We start from the raw sequence: 16,474 nt of genomic DNA on the forward strand, positions 1-16,474 counted from the left end.
TGGATTGCGCTAAATGTAAACAATACCACGAGTGGACCGCCTTGGCCACGGTGATCGCATATATTCCTACGGTCAGTTTCAACCACCTGCAAGCGCACGTACGAACACATGCCAGACTACATTTGAATAGGCAGATAACCATCGCAACACTATGCACTCATTACCATCACAACGCATCAGAGGTCCAGCACGATCGTGCATTTGAAGAAAGATATGGGACGGAGAGAACCCCCCCCCCGGACAGGTAAGAGGGGGGTACCCCTCCGTCGCTTATCTTGCCTGGTATACAATCGTGACATCACAGGAGAAAGGTCTATAGCCTGTGTCATTGCGTTTGACGTAATAATTCAGTATCACAACTGCGATTTCTGTATATCTGTCAGCTGAGGCCCCTTTTTATTTGTCAAGTATTTTTAAAGAGTGTACTTTTAACTATATGCATTCTAAAGAAAAGAATGTACTGTGAACGTTACCTGTACATTCCTACAAAAGAACATCTTGATAAATTATCATAAAAGTACTGTTTTACATACATTCTTTGGGGTAATTGACAGTTTCGTGTACAGGACGACGTCACCGTCAGAGTGGTTTCCGAGTCAGTTCGACAGAGTTGCTGTACCTCCCGTTTTGCAGCTGGCTACTGAGAAATACGACAGTAAATCAACGGGGTACGATTCCTCACCTTCGAGTGAGATACATTTTGGTTTAAAGTGGTTGTTTAAAACGATGAAATAATCAGTTGATCGATAGCACAAAGAAAAATAGAGAAGCAAAGAAACGTATCTCGCATAGGCCTAGCTAGTGTATTTTTATGGCTCCATCTAGTGACACTGCTCAGTCGATTCATCGAACGACGATGACTTTATTCTATTCTGGTGACTTCGAAAGGTTCAAGATTTCCACTTTTCTGGATAGCCCACACGCAAAGCATGCAATACAAAAATGAGATCGATGAAGAAATCGATGAGAACCATTTATACTCCTCAAAAAGCTTATCCAAAACTGATTTTTGTTAACAAAACGTTATTTATCGGTAGTCTGCAACATGCACGGCCTTTGCGGCCTAAATGTCATACCTCCCGAGGGAAGCACACGGTAATCAGAAAATACGTTCCACGAAATGAAAAAGACATTGAATACAAAGACTTAATACATAAAGCAAGTTTAGCAAAAACTCCAACTTTTCGCATGACTTTTTTTTTGTCAGCTGAATGTACTCACAAGGTAATGATACTGCCTGGAAAGATTTAGCCGTAAAATCTCAGAAATGCGCTGTATTGAAACCTAGCTGAAAGGAAATTACTATTAGATGATGGGAAGCACATGCAGTCTATAAATCATCGCCATTTTCATTGTAGACTTGCATCGATGAAGAGATCGAGTTCGTCTGAGAGCATGATATAAAAATAACTTTTAAATGAAGTCACTGTCGCTTGATAATGAACAGTTGCGAGACTCAGACTGTGCACCAGCGGTCACCTATCAAATATCACCTGATCATGGCTTGACCAACTTTGAAACTTAAACGGCGGTGAAGAACACGCAGGGCATACCTCGCGTTTGCCCTCTTTATCCTAAAATCATTTTTTTTTTTGGAAATGAGGATCTTGCAAGTTTTGCAATCTTTGCAGGGCCTACTTGCTGCGTATTAATTAATGTATTCTATCTTAAAAACAAGGCTCGCGTGATCATTATTTTAATTAAAAAGTGGTTTGTTGGATTTTGATGCAGACAACAGAAAAAATAGAAGTGCTTAAATATTGTAGAAGTGGGTTACACCATTATTTTGTTTCCTTACTCTATGGTCACAGCGTCCCCTGAACATACTTCCCCTTTAGAATAGGAAGACAGCTATGAGTACTGTACCCCAAACTTATGGTCAGCGAAGAATGATAGCTGATGGAACTTCTGGTCTTACCAGAAGCGGCCGCCCATGGAATTCGTTGGACCTGGTTCACTCACGACTTCAGTAAGACATTTTGCCTTACTGTATTAGAAGTTGATGGGTGACAGAAATCAATGTTTTGCCTGCAAAACTTTCGCCCGTACATTTCACCGCCTATCATCATCCTGTTTGGACTCCAACTACGGTAGTGTTCCCGAAATGATAGTATTCGTAGCATTGTTATGCGACAACATCAGTAAGGATCTCAATACAGCATGCACTGTTCAGGTTTTGCAAAGGCCCCTCTAGCTACTTCCCATGTCTTGCAATCACGAGCTAAATCTTTCTAGTGCTTCACCTTGCCTTGCCCAAGAGCATAGCACATTATGACTGTCGCCGTGAGAGATTGTTAATTGCGCCCTCTGCTGAACATTGCACTCTCATCCTTCCGTCAAGTTTGGGCCCGATAGACGAAACATCTCACGGGACTGAAACTCTGGTGAAATTTAAAGGATGACTCAGCTTCAAACAGTATATGCCACTGAAGTGTGCCAAATGGGGACTGAAATGCTTCTCTTTCCACGAGTAAGAAACTGTGCAGGCGTGGCATACATAGTGCGGGCCTCTGTACAAAAGAAGTCCACATAATGTAGGGTGATGGCGTTGTGTGGACTTGCACACGTCCACACAATGTATTTGCCCTCTCTGAAAAACAGTTTCAGAGTCATTTTTGGGTTAGGGTTATCTGTGGCAAAATGAAGAGGAACAGTCCAGGAAATCATCATCAGAAATCCAGCTGGAAGGAGATACCCTACAGTGGGAGAAAATGGAACATTTCCCTCAAGTTTCCTTGACCACAGGAGAACAAAGGAATGCCCATGTATGTAAAACAGGTAGTATCGGCTATACAAGTGCCTGGGAAATGTTCACGGTATTCAGTCTCAGTGTTACAGTAAAGTACATTGCAATATGCACGGGTACTTCATTATGCCGAATTTCCTCGATTTCGTGATGAGAACGTATACGAATACTGAAAAAAAAATATTCGAATACCTGTACACGAATGCCCCTACACGGCATTGTTTCCTCTGCTTTCCTTGGTGCCAGTTGTAGACGCTCCATTTTGGAGAGTGGTATTACAACTGCGTGAATTGTATTTATTTTGACCCAAAAGCTGTTGTAAATGATTCAAAGTTGCTACATGGATGTCCTCCACACTCCCAAAGAAAAGAAATGGCATTGATTTTTTTCAGGTGCTGGGGTTGGAGTGGGGTGCAACCGAAGATCTGACTGGCTATGAGCGGAGTGTGTCTCTATGGTCAGCACAAGCCATAAACATCAAAGGGGCCCAACCCCATTGAAAGGGTCCTTGGAGGGCATTTCCATTGATAAGTGCATTTTAAGCGTATTTGTTTTAATCAAGTAATTAGCAAAACTGTATTGTTGTAGGCAGGGTTAAGGTTTACATAGTCTCATTCTACTGCAGTTCAACGTTTTTCCCATCACAGTTGGCATCAACAGGGAGGGACCTCACTTAGGATTTGGATCTTGTAGGACTTAGCGCTACACATTATGAGCATTACACTTTTTCCAAAACTCTAAAGTTGCCCGGCAGGCCAATAGGAGCCTATATCCCCATTGTTATAAGAAGGTTGGGACACGACACATGACTTTCCGGACCAATTCTGGAAACTACAATGTCACAAATCGAAATAAAACGTCCATGGTACCTTTTGGAGAAAGCGGCTGCACGATGTGTCAGCAACTGCAACCACAGCTCACTGCAATGGTGGAACAGATTCCTCGTCAGTACCCTCGACAAGACTGCTGGACGCTGTTGTGTATACAAATCACTGCTTGTTCAGTTAAGGATTGAGGTGGTATAGAAGCTCCTTTCACCTACAAGAACAACCTAGCACTCAGTGGTGGTAAACCATCCTGTGCGGTTCCATCGTTTTGATGATTAGTGCTATTGTAAGCCCAGATTCTATCCCATTTTACTCCAAAGCTTGTTAGAGTTCAAGGCTTACATTCTTTCCAATTTAGACCCGGAGATTAAGGCTTCCCTGTTGACATTTTTGAGACCCATAAATTCCAGTTAGGATCCATCTTCTGCCCTCAATGTGATTGGTTCACACAAATGTGCAGAGGCCTAAACATCTCTTCCAAAGTGGGCCCCTATACTGGAGCCGTTTAATGGAAAACGATGTAAAACTGTAAATAAACAGATACAAAATATTTTGAGTAACAAGGAATAAGTCACTAAGTTCCATAACAATACACAATGAAATGTAGAAAATGCAGAAAGTCTAAGGACTGCAAAAAGTCTATTCTACCTAAAGTACATGTATACACATGTACATGTAGGTCAAAGTAAAAGGACACAAATAGATGTAAATACATGTACATGTAGAAAGAGTTCATGTACAAATTAATGGGTAAAAATGCAATGTGTGAGGAATGTAACTATGAAACCTCATAAAATGCAAACAGTCCTGTGCGTACATACAGATAAAAATGCAACATGCACAGTAGTGAAAATGAAGAACACAGGACACAATGTACCGGAAATCTTTGCTTAAACATACTGGTGAAAATGCGTGTACGTGTCAAATTACATGAACAGGGCAATACTCCATAACACGCTTCAATTTAAAAAGATCAACTTGTGAAGTCAAAGAAGGCAAGATAATTACAGACAGTTCCACAAACAGAACTTACGATAAAACATAACAGGCACTGGCAAGAATGTGTGTATTGTAATTGTATACAAAATACTACGCACGTAAGTGGAGGAGGTGAGTGTGACACTGAGAGGGCTTTGTATACCAGAAATAAACCCTAAATTGGACTTATAATAGACTACAGAGGAACTATATATTATAAAGGAAACACAGAAATGGTAAACTTACGGATCGTGCTTGAACAAGGGCTTATAAACAGGTGTAGCAAGTTGTAAAATGTACGAGTGAAGTAACGTGAATGACATGGAGCGGGAAAGTGAAAAGCGATGGTAGAGGGCGCTAGACTAGATTACTGTGGATGAGCTGCCCGAGAGCAGAACTCGAGGCAGAACAATCCACCTTGACCATTTTCTAATTACACCCCAGACACCCTGTCTACTATTTTATGATTACAACTTTCTACCCCATTTTAGCTTGTTTTCCACCCAGCTCTCACCCCTGTATATATCACCCCTTATTCAGTGTTCAGACTCACTTCACTTTTACCTCACTTTTACTTCACTTCTCTCGTTTGTTCTCCACCCCGGAGCGAACACCCAACGATTTTAGTCAATGTTTTAAATAAAACACTTGCAAACCCCATAATCGTTGTGACAGTGTGTTTGTTCTTCTAATTCTTTTTGGCCACGCACAATTCAGCAGAGAACTGCAACCACGACTCATAGGGGCCTTGCATGCACCCTATTGAAACAATCAAGCGTTACACTATCCCGGAAGGAACCGTCGCCGGCAAGAGAAATTTCTCCTGTCTGCAGCCGTTAGACGAAATAGAAGACAAACTCGCATGAAGTGTGAACAGTATCATGTATGCTATTGCATACTTTCAGAAGTTCTGCAGTCAATGAGAACCACCTCTCCTGTTGCCTGTGAATTTGGTATCTCCCAATTCAGTGTTGGTTTGATGCCCACACAAACCACCGGAAGCGAGAGCTGCATGACCCTTAGAATTGGCTTGTTACTACCTGCAAATCAGTTGACCTCCTCTAACGTGTATTACGTTGGTTTATTCATAATGTTAATCCAATTTTCAGGACACATCTATGTGACAAAATAACCGTTCACTTGAGGGAGATAAACACTCGAACTGATTATTTACTGTCGGTAAAGCAATAAGTCGTCAGTTAAAGAGTGAACAGAATAAACTCTACCGTCCTTTAATAACGATCGTGATTCGTGGTAAAAGTGAAGCCTCACGTTTGCAACTCACGACGCTACGGGGTGATGGCTCCCTTGCGTCGTGCCGTCGCGTTGTACCGTCACCTACTTGCCATTATGTTTGTAGGCCTTCTCACACGACGCGTCGTGCGAGGCGTCGTGATCGAGTCTAGTTGCATCGCTTTGGAAGACGCTATAAGTATAGAGAGGCAGAAATGTGTGTCGCAAATAGTACACCATACCCCCCCCCCCAAAAAAAAACACTCTTGTCAACAGCATCTTACTTGCAGAATAGTCCTGGAGAATTTTATGCATACAAGTTTGTTGATATTGTAGCGAACGCCGCAGATTAGCCCCGCCTTATATTACTCGCCCCGCCGGAGCCTCTATTCAACGTGGGCTCTTGGAGACTGTGGCTCCGGAAATGAGCTATTTTACGAAATTCGGCCAGCAGACTTGTATAGCAATGTGTAACAATGGATCAGGATCTGTAAGAGGATGATTGGCGGCTGGCCAGAATAGTATAACATTGTACAACATTTATGAGCGCGCGCCGGAAATATTGCGGTTGACTGGTAATCCGGTTCGTTTTGGGGGGCTGGCTGGGTAGGCAGTCAATTTGGGTCTGGAGTTGTTCTTTAGAAAGTGTAGCAAGGTGATTCCAGTGAGTGTTGTCCGAAATAAAAGAAAGATAGCAAAGTTTCACTGTACGGCAAATCCCGTTTGTCTTGCGTTTGGCGGCAAGCGGGGTAAGCGAACCCAGGAAAGACCACGCTACAATATCTTAGTATATTTAACCGCCAAGGCTATGTAGCAGTAACTAGGGTAATTATTAAGACGTTCATCCAGCACCATTAATGTAGTCAATCATCCCACGTCCTTCTTCACTTGTCACAACAATGCATATGCCTATCTGACGTGACCCTGGACAGTGGCGTGATCATTCACGTATGGTGGAAATGAGTATGGCTGTACGTATGGTGTTCAGGCAACGTTGGTCAGGGTTGGCCAGAATACTGATCTGCTAGCTGGGACTTGCCTCCCTTACGCACTGGTACTAGTGGTAGAAGTGGTAAGTGCCTATAGCTCAGGCTGTGTAGAAGACCGTAGAGACTACGGACGAGGGTGCGGAATATTCTTATATAAGAAAGTCGCCCATATCCAAGAAAGTGTATATGCCTCCATTCCCTTTTGTGTTGGTTTGGTCAGATTGCCACAACGCTAGGGTCATAACGGCACATATTGTACAGAAGGTTCTATGGATGGACCGTGTATATTAGCAATGCTTGTGTCCAACCATGGTCCACCATGTATTGACCAGTCCATCGTATCATTATGGTGGTGTATTATTTATGAAAGTGTGTTTAGGACATTGGGAGAAATAAAATAATTCGCACGTACAGATTGCTATTTCGTACATAATACGGATTACTTGTTGGTACAGACAGTTTACTATTTCGTTCGTAAAAATTACTAAACCGTACATACAGATTGACTAAGCGTGGCTATGGATTAGTTGTATGCTGCAATATATGACTTCACTTGGGCCCCGAGCGGAACTACGATTGGGCTCGATTTTCCTATGCAACGGAGACTCCTTATGTAAGGAACCCCACTTCGCTTGTTCACGAACGACTACACGAGATGCATGTGTTGCTTACAGAAGCGTTTTGCTAGAAACGCGAAAAAAAATTATCTCGTTCAAATTATGACATAGCTATCTCGTTTCACATGTGTAAACGACTACCTTGTTGAAACAACTTATTATCTCGTTCAAACGACATACATGTAGGTATCTCGTTTAAACGAGATAAGTCGTTTAGTCAATCAACGATGTGTCGGGTCTCTCTGATGTTTGTGGACATGTCTGGGCTTTTTCATCGGAGGTGGTTGGGGTGATTGTGGCTTGGCCGTTGTTGACATATGAAGCGAGATATGGGACGGAGAGCACCCCTTTGTGTTGGTCAATGTTAATTTTATCAGAATCTCAGGAATTCTTTTCACACATCTAGGGGGAATGTGTCAGGTAACAAAACTCTATAGGGTGTGTATAGGGGTTGGACATATGAGGCTGGGTACCCCTCCTCCCATATCTTGCTGGGTATAGTTGTACGTGGGACTGGGGCCTTGCCATTGTGCGGACCCCCCCCAATTCAGAAGAATTTAGAAAACTGACCTTAGCCTGACTTTTTCTGCAGTTTTTAAGAGTTGCAGGGGCTAGAAGACACCCACTAATCAATTTAAATGGCATTAGAAGAGACTGTAGGGTCAACACCACAATAATCATGACCGACGTCCAGAAGAGACGTCGGTGACGTAATTGTGTTCAGAACAACCCCCACGCGCCGCAGGGTTGTAATCCGTATGGAAGAAATAGTAATCATACAAATTATTACTTTTCCTTCCATGCATGTCCTAAGTACGCTTCCATATGTTATGGAAAATTCAGGAAAACACCATAATTCGACTGCTGTGTGATGTCGAGTCGGAAGTGCTGTGGAGAAGCATGAGCGTCTCAGTCAGTGCCTCTTGGTGCAAGCTTGCCCCGGTGGGAATAGTATAGAAGTCAATTAGGCACAAACACACGCATTCACTCTTTAATACGAATGAAATTCAGTACATCGATATGTGACCAATTGTAAAGAGAAGCTGTAAAAAAAATCTGTTTAATGTAAAGTGGAGGACATATTACGACAAAGAGGAAAGTTTAACTGTGGATATGAATATTCAGCAGGCAACTTTTGATAAAATGGCCCAGCTCACAGGTCTGAACCAAAAGCTATGCCTCCTGAGAATAAGGAATGCCCATTAGGACAACAAGGAAATTTCAAAATTAAAGATTTCGAGTTCAGTTTTGCATTTTGCATTTGCAGAATCTGAGAAGGTTTGAATCGCCCTTTCTGTTGAGTTTCTCACGATGGCTTCACCGGCAATGAAACCCATCAATTACGACAATGACAGCTGGGGCTGGATCATGGTGGGAGCGGTATTTGTGAACTGTTTTGTGATCATGGGCCAGCTCAAGGCCCTGGGTGTCCTCCTCATTCCGATGACCGACGACTTCAACAGCGACTTGTGGCTTATTGGCTTGGTTGCAGTTTTATACAACGTGATCCAGCACTGTTTCGGTAAGGACGTTCTCAAACTCGCTGTAGAAGAAAAAGTGCACTATACTGTAGTTAATATATGGTTGGCGCGGTCCTCAACTAATGTTTGACTAATGTTTAAGACAGTCTCAGGGAAACAGACAGCGATAATGCCCTCACCTGCGGCTCATACATTACTCGCATCCGTTTCTCTTGAGCTGGTCTTCAACAAACGTTTAAGTTTGACAAGTACATATACAGGGTGTCCACATAAAAAAGTTTACCGGGATAAAAATTAGTGTCATAGCAAAACTACTTTATTTACGGGAAAGAAAGAAGGGCAGAATTCCCTCTTTGCAATGGTAGACAGCTTGTGATGTTATTGACACAGATGAGTGAACAAACTAGACCGATGTTAAGGGTACTAAAATCGGCACTGTGACAAGTTTGCATATTTGATTAACAAGGCTAGACCAGGCAAGTTTGCAGAATTTACACTTTATACAACATCTGGGGATTCAAAGCTTAAAATCAAATCATAAAGCTCATTTGATTTTCAAGTACTTTGCGAGAAAAAAAAAGTTAAATAAAAGAAATCACAAAATAGTTACGCTTTTGTCTTGGGCTGTCTTATTCACTTCAATATTTTTGCCTGTTATCACTTCACAGTACCATATTCCGGTAGTTTCCAATTTCAAAGTTTTCTAAACAGTTCTTGGTCGCTCTAGGACTGTTTAAAAAAATCACTGTACATGTCACGAACTGCTTCAAATATTACTTAACAAACCGTTTCAAATACAAATACAGGATTTTATCTGCCCAGACTACACACACTCAACTAGTTGTAATTAAGACGGGTTATACGCGTTGACTGGAGACTCGGTACTGCATCACGCTGTGCGTCAGAGCTTCAGGATAGGCTGCATCTGTTCACCTGTTTCCCAATCTCACTACGCTTCATTTGCCAAAGGCACTGTTCCTAAGGCAGTAGTATCTCAATCGTCTCAGTGTAAGCTAAAACCAGTGGCCACCTAAAATTAAAACATGATCCAAACCTTCAAAGTCTTTGGCCAAATTGTTAAGTTCCACACTCAATGCTCAATGCTCCTGACTTTATACATAACTTGCGTAATATATGGCTCACCTTCATTCATGCCTTCCACATAGAAGTATGACTAAGTTTAGTTTATAAAATCACGAATTTTCCCTCTGTTTCCTACTCTACTGTCTAGTTTTGCAACCAATGTAAACATAGCAACCCAGTGACGGGACTGAATAAACTTAAAAGAACACACTTACGGGTGCACTGAGGGCTGCTGCGATCGGAACAGACAGTGACGTGTCGCCGACGAATTTGACCGTGAAATTTGGTCAAAAAGGTGGAAATTGGGACCGATCGCCAGTACCAACTAACGAAGGAGTTAAACCTTCAGAGGCTAAGCTTTCTGAAGTCATGTAGTGGTCAAGCATACCCCTTAATCAGTCATCATATTTCACGTCTCCACTCCAGGCAACCAAATTTTGTTCTACTCTCATCCTAGAACAGAGTCTCACTTTTCACTTGGTCTCTCCTGTTGACTTGAATGACCATTCCTTTTCACGGTTTGGAGGTTCTCGAACCACACCCATGGCTGATGAGTATACAGTACTCGGTGACGCAACGCTGCGAAAGTACCATAACAGAACAACGCGCGTCCGACAGCGAAGCCATGATTGGTTGTAGCCGATCTCGGAGAGAACTTCGCGCACAGATGACTTGCTGACATGGATTACCGGTATCAATTTTACCCTTTAGAGAGGGTTACAGTTTTCTTAAGAGATGTCGCACAGCTAGAGTAACCAATGCTATGTTAAAGTGTAGCTGTAATGAGTTTTTATTGTATGCAATTATTCTGCATCTTTGTACTCATCTTCGTTGTATGAAAACTCTTTTATACTCCTATTTAGATAAATGCACTGGAAAGTGCATGTTTTAAAGAATTAAAATCATCTATGGAACGAAGGGCGCTGTTGCTGTGACATCATCTAGGTTCAGGGCATAGTGTTTCTGTTAAAATTGTGAACCCAGACTTCACAGACTGAAAACATTTCTGAAGGGGAATTGATATTTTCTTGTTGCTATGCACATGACCAACAATGAATTAGCAAAGAAAAGAAAACTGAGTCCAGGAAAATCTACAAAAGTGCAGGACTTTTTGTGTACAAACCTAAGTAACATTTAGGCTTCTTCTTGAGATGACCTCACAGTTTTGCTGATGAATATGGATATACTCATCAGCATAAAAGCCAAAAAGGCGTTAAAATACCCTTTGGAATAATGAAACAGAAGTTGAAAATAAGGTTAAATGAGGCAGAAAGGTGCATTTTAGAGGTTTGTAATCACGAAACCTATTGCAGCTACCTTTAACTTATCGGGACTCTTGTAACACACAACAAGACGGTTGACACTTAATAAGCGTTCAGCTGACCTTCCAGCATGGGAGTGGCTATCGTACTACACACAGAGTCGAACTTCAATAAATGTTTGCGTGAAATAGCATTGTTCCTGATATTTGAATTCCACACGGCGGAAGCGCGACAGCATTTCTTTGACATATAGGACCAACATATAGCTATCCACATCAACATAAAGGATTTTAAGAAATGGTAAACAGTGTGTGTACGTATTCGACGCTTTTGTTTCTCTTTACGCAGCACCTGTTGTCGGCGCCCTCTCCCGTCTAGTCGGAAGCCGTCCCATGATGGTGCTGGGCGGACTCATGAACACCTTGGGCATAATTTTAGCATCGGTGTCTTCTACAGTTTCTCTGTTCACAGTTTTCGTTATTGGACTATCAGGTAAGAAACCTTTGTGGCAGTGCATAGTTCGATCATCTGCCTCCAAACGTGTTCGGTTGGACCACATGTCTTATGGTTTATGCCTTTGTGGGGAAAAAATAAGTAGGGCACAGAGCAGTAAGTCGGAGATTATACATTTTGATGTACAGTAAGAGAACATGCACGAGATGTCTACAGGTTTGATACGTTGCCCTTATGCATTACGTCGCAATTTTAATGTACAGAATACAACTGATGAGTTTTGAAACTCGTCAGGCGCTTGAGCTCGAAAGTTGTTGTGATTTTCCTTGATTTGAGACAAATTGTTCGCCCAAATAACATGTCGTTTCCCCTCAAGGCGTACGGAAAAACTACTAGAGCAGATCCATCTGCTGTTTGCTAGATGCAGTTACAGGACATTTGTTACTTGGGATTTCCATGCGGTGTCTGTATGGCTAATTAATGCCTCCTGCAAGGAGTTTTTACAGAGTGAAAATGAAGAAGAAAAAATGACGAATTTCACGAAGCAAAGTGAAATTTAGGAACTCGCTTGTATGTTCATTCGTCAACAGGGTAGTTTATCAGCCTTCAATGAAGAGTTTTACGAAACATTATCCACTGACCATGCTATTTTGCCACAGGGCGAAACTTGACACAAAACTACCCCAAGACAACATAATCCAGCCCTTACACAACTTGCTGATTAACATCGGCACTTGGGCCTCCCAGGAATATTGCCAAGCCAGTGATCCAAAATAACGCTGATGTTGAATAGTGTCAAAATGGGGCAGGGGGCTTGATACAGATTATTACGCATTTGAATTTCTTTTGGCAGGTATCGGGACTGCGTTCACTTGGTACGTCGGGTTTGCTGTCATGGCCTCTTACTTCAAAGACAAATATCCGTTGGCTATTGGAATAGCAACGATGGGTATTCCTTTGGGTGTAATGGCTTACGGGCCAATGACACAGGTTCTTCTTGACACCTACGGCTGGAGAGGAGCAATGCTGATATGGGGAGGTATATCGTTCCATGCGGTTCCGTGTAGTGTGTTGGTGCGAAGGGATCCATCGTCCATTGCTACAGACACCGATCGGTATCAAGAGGTTTCAATCGGCGATGAGGAGAGAAACGACCAGGAAGAAGGGGAAGCTCATGTCAGCGACACCTCTGACTGTGCACGTGGCTTCCCCGGTCATTGCGAAATGGCGCCATCGAAGTGTTGCCTGGACTTCATAGCTGCATTTGATTTCAAACTGTTGGCAGATGTGAGGTTTGTTTTACTTGTTATTGGACACTGCACAGCAGCATTTTCCTACAGCGCTTGGGTGGTGTATATGGTGTCGCATGGTCAATTTCAGGGCTTGAGCGAAGTTCAGGCATCGCTTCTACCTACTGCTTTCGGGGTTGGCAACGTCATTGGAAAGAGCGTGGCACCCCTATTGCAACAGATGGGTCTGAAATTATCCTTGATAGGTTTGGCGTGTGTCGGGTCAACCATTGTGTCCACATCGTTCGTGGCAGGCGCCTTCATTAGACATTTCATCGGACAGTTAGCTATTACGGGGCTAGTAGGTGTTGGTTATGCTATGCTGTACCAAGCTGTTGACGTCATGATTCGGTTCCTTTCGACGGATGACCGATTGCTAAATATTCTGGCCTGGCAAGGAATCTTTACTGGCGTAGCTGGAGCACTTGGAGGATTACTATCAGGTTAGAAGGATTTCAGTTTCCCTTAGAAAGCCCCATAAAGCTTTGATTAGGCTTGGTCTTATATAAAAACTAATGCAGTAACAACATGGTCTCGCGTCAAACAAGGTTATTCAGTGTTCAACACGAGGTATGTGAGTGCATGAATTTCATTTTTGTTTCAGACTGCATAAAGTGCGTCTATTTAACCCATTAACGTGTTACCACATTATTTCTGAAGAGAAAATATACTTTCTTGTTTTTCGTGAAAGGGTGGATTTACGAATGGACGGGGAGTTTCACCGTATCCTTCTTCGTGTATAGTGGATTGGTGTTGCTGTCGATTCCTATCTTCATCACAGAAGCCATATACGCTAAACGAAGTACTCGTTGAGAAGCAAGGTTTTACTATAAAGCTGAAGCTAATGCTCTACTTTGACGAATCGCTGTTTGCAACCCAGTTACTTTCCTATTGATAGGAGCCATGGTTGAAAGCCAGCTACGATGTTACATTTATCCTCTCGGCAGTGGAAATTTAGCCGTCACCTGCAAACTGGTATTTGGCTGGCTACAAGTAGACAGCGCCTTGATGCATATACACGCCTATGGTTGTTAAAATCATTCCCACTGAATTCCAAGTAGATTCAGTGCAGGTAGATAGCGCGCACGTCTTGAGATCAAATGGTACGTTCCCAGCTTGGTTCGATAAACAGCTGTTGCCCCTTTCTGCTCCTCTTTTGTAATATTTAAATTGACTGCAACATTTAATTACAGAGTATTACATTTTCTGATTCTTGGCTCTGGAAAAATCTTTTTAATGGAGAAAGTACGAATTGTACTGTGATACTCACCTAGTGAATACGAAGTTACAACGACTATGTTGGCGCAAAACCCGACTAGGTTTGTCAGGTAGTTTCACTACGGAAGCCCGTTAGGGCCACGGTGCGTTTCTCTTTCACGACGGTGCGTTTCTCTTTCGTTGTTGGCAGTAACTCGCGGCCGCGCCTTACTTAACTCGCGGCCGCGACTTACTTCACTCGCGACCGCCACTTACTTAACTGGCGGCCGCGACTTACTTCACTCGCGGCCGCGACTTACTTCACTCGCGGCCGCGACTTACTTAACTCGCGGCCGCGACTTACTCCACTCGCGACCGCCACTTACTTAACTGGCGGCCGCGACTTACTTAACTCGCGGCCGCCACTTATTAACTCGCGGCCGCGACTTACTTTACTCGTGGCCGCGGCCTACTTAACTCGTGGCCGCCACTTATTAACTCGCAGCCGTGACTTACTTAACTCGCGTGGTATGTTGTACTGGTTTGTACCGTGGAAAGCAAATACAGTAGCTTCCTAGATTCACTCCGAAAATGAACCGATATTTTTAAGATGTGCACAAGCTGTTGGTCCCGGCAAAGTTCTATTAGTAAATGCATAGAGTTAAATACATTAATAAATGACCAGCAAACATTATTTGACCTTTAATCTAGCGCCGTGCTCTCAGCTTGCAGACACTTGGAAAATTAATCCGATTACAACATCACGGTAACACGGCGCATAAATAAGTGGCGGCCGCGAGTTAAGTAAGTCGCGGCCGCGAGTTACTGGCAACTACGAAAGAGAAACGCACCGCGGTGAAAGAGAAAAACACGTGGCCCTAACGGGCCTCCGTATTTCAGAGGTAGTGTAAGTTGCCATATGTAATGATTGAATATTGATATGAATTTAAGCTTATAGCGTTTCAATAATGCCAGAATATAATTCACAAGAGTTCAGTGGGCATAAAGTGTGAGATCAGTACTTTTAACAGTCTTTAGGCCAGGGGGGCCAAACTGCTTCAAGATTTCAAGAATACTGTATTTGTAGTTGGCCAGGCCATACCTTTAGATGTTTCAAAGCGGATGGTCAAAGGAGAGACTAACCAAATAACGCGAGTGATCAATACCCCCGTTGCGTCTTTCTCTTTCGTTATAACATTTTTTTTTTACTTGTATGATCTCATTCATGTGAATACTATGGAGACGATTCTGTTAACGTTGGTCATTGTTCACCATGTGTGTTAGATTATACCGATCAGTTGGTGGAGTGGCTCCCTGTATTCGGTTATTATGAACAGCAAGGGCCTGAAGCATAACCGATGGCCAAACTACTTATGCGCCTCAAACGTATGTTTCGAACAAATTAAACCTGCATATATGTAAAAACCATTCTGTGCGATGAAGCTTTGTTTACTATACTAACTTTGACATCAGAGGAAGGACGTTTTCTTAAGCATAATTGCGATTGGATTAAAAGATTTCTCACGTTGTCCAGTGGCCAAATCCAGCCAATCATTGTCGGGAAGTTCATCAATAAAACATGGCTCCAGCCAGTGACACACGTTGCTCTGTATACACATCTTGGGCACAGTGTAGTGTCGTTTGCATCATCTTGAACCGTTTGCCGTGTATAGTTAACAACGTTTTCAACTGTTTTGAACAGTTAAAATGCTTGGGGGCTTAGGGGTCGATCTTAAGCAAATGAGGCTTCTTCAGCGGAAACAAGTCTCGCTTGCATGAGTATGACTTTGCATGCATAGAATACAAAGGTAAGAGCCAACACTTGCTGTACCAGCCACCACGTCCAGTGCTGCATAGATTTTACAAGCAAAATTTACCCGCACGATCTACGAATTGTACGCGGAGGGGGCAAGCATAGTACGTGGCACCGGCAAAACATCGGGTAAACCCGGACCCAGGCGAGGAGCAAAGTTGAGTCAGTCGAATCAAGTATTTGGCTCGGGACAATTTGAATCCCCAATCTTTGTACACAATACGATGAATAAATGTGATAGCACCACAGTTTACTCTTGATGATAATAACACATGACATGGACATCACGAACCTGAACTGTATGCCATTGCAAATATTTTTTTGCAAAGAAAATTTGCTTTTATTTTTGGGACTCTATTTTTTTAACTTTCACTGGAGTCAGGTCTTCTGGTGAGGGACTCGAGTCGAGTCATTTATCCGTTGGGACTCAAAACGGGTCGAGTGGCCAAAAATTGCGACTCGGGTCAGCGTCTAGTCATTACAACTCTGCTAACGGGAAGCTCATT

At 42.8% G+C, this 16,474-nt stretch overlaps 2 protein-coding genes across 5 annotated transcripts in view; one reads left to right on the forward strand and one right to left on the reverse strand.

Annotated features, from left to right (window-relative positions):
* The window catches only part of LOC110978183 (retinol dehydrogenase 8-like), a 31,782-nt gene extending 26,849 nt beyond the window's left edge, over positions 1–4,933 (reverse strand). The window contains exons 1-3 of one of the 4 annotated variants that reach the window (XM_087136841.1): positions 4,798–4,933; positions 3,916–4,099; positions 3,616–3,719 (exon numbers count right to left, since the gene is read on the reverse strand). The gene's annotated coding sequence lies outside the window, so the exon portion shown is untranslated. Of the gene's footprint in view, positions 1–3,615; positions 3,785–3,915; positions 4,100–4,797 lie in introns of all 4 variants that reach the window. The other 3 variants (XM_087136837.1, XM_087136856.1, XM_087136851.1) reach the window with 3 other exon arrangements.
* Positions 4,934–6,382: 1,449 nt separating this feature from the next.
* On the forward strand, positions 6,383–15,895 carry LOC110978192 (monocarboxylate transporter 2-like). Its single transcript, XM_022232980.2, has 5 exons — positions 6,383–6,856; positions 8,658–8,912; positions 11,565–11,708; positions 12,523–13,401; positions 13,650–15,895. The coding sequence occupies exons 2-5, from the start codon at positions 8,702–8,704 to the stop codon at positions 13,769–13,771; spliced, it is 1,356 nt and encodes a 451-aa protein (XP_022088672.2). The 5' UTR covers positions 6,383–6,856; positions 8,658–8,701; the 3' UTR covers positions 13,772–15,895.
* The last annotated feature ends 579 nt before the right edge of the window (positions 15,896–16,474 follow it).

This window comes from Acanthaster planci, linkage group LG01 (genome assembly GCF_054643075.1).
Source record: "Acanthaster planci isolate LZ-2023a linkage group LG01, COTS_SCS, whole genome shotgun sequence".
In the NCBI taxonomy this organism is placed as follows: Eukaryota; Metazoa; Echinodermata; class Asteroidea; order Valvatida; family Acanthasteridae; genus Acanthaster; species Acanthaster planci.

Excerpts from the sequence above, each read along its gene's own strand:
- LOC110978192 (XM_022232980.2), top strand. The coding sequence starts at position 8,702 with ATGGCTTCACCGGCAATGAAACCCATCAATTACGACAATGACAGCTGG. Across the intron at positions 11,709-12,522 it reads TTTCGTTATTGGACTATCAG|GTATCGGGACTGCGTTCACT; the intron begins GTAAGAAACCTT and ends TTCTTTTGGCAG. Across the intron at positions 13,402-13,649 it reads ACTTGGAGGATTACTATCAG|GGTGGATTTACGAATGGACG; the intron begins GTTAGAAGGATT and ends TTTTCGTGAAAG.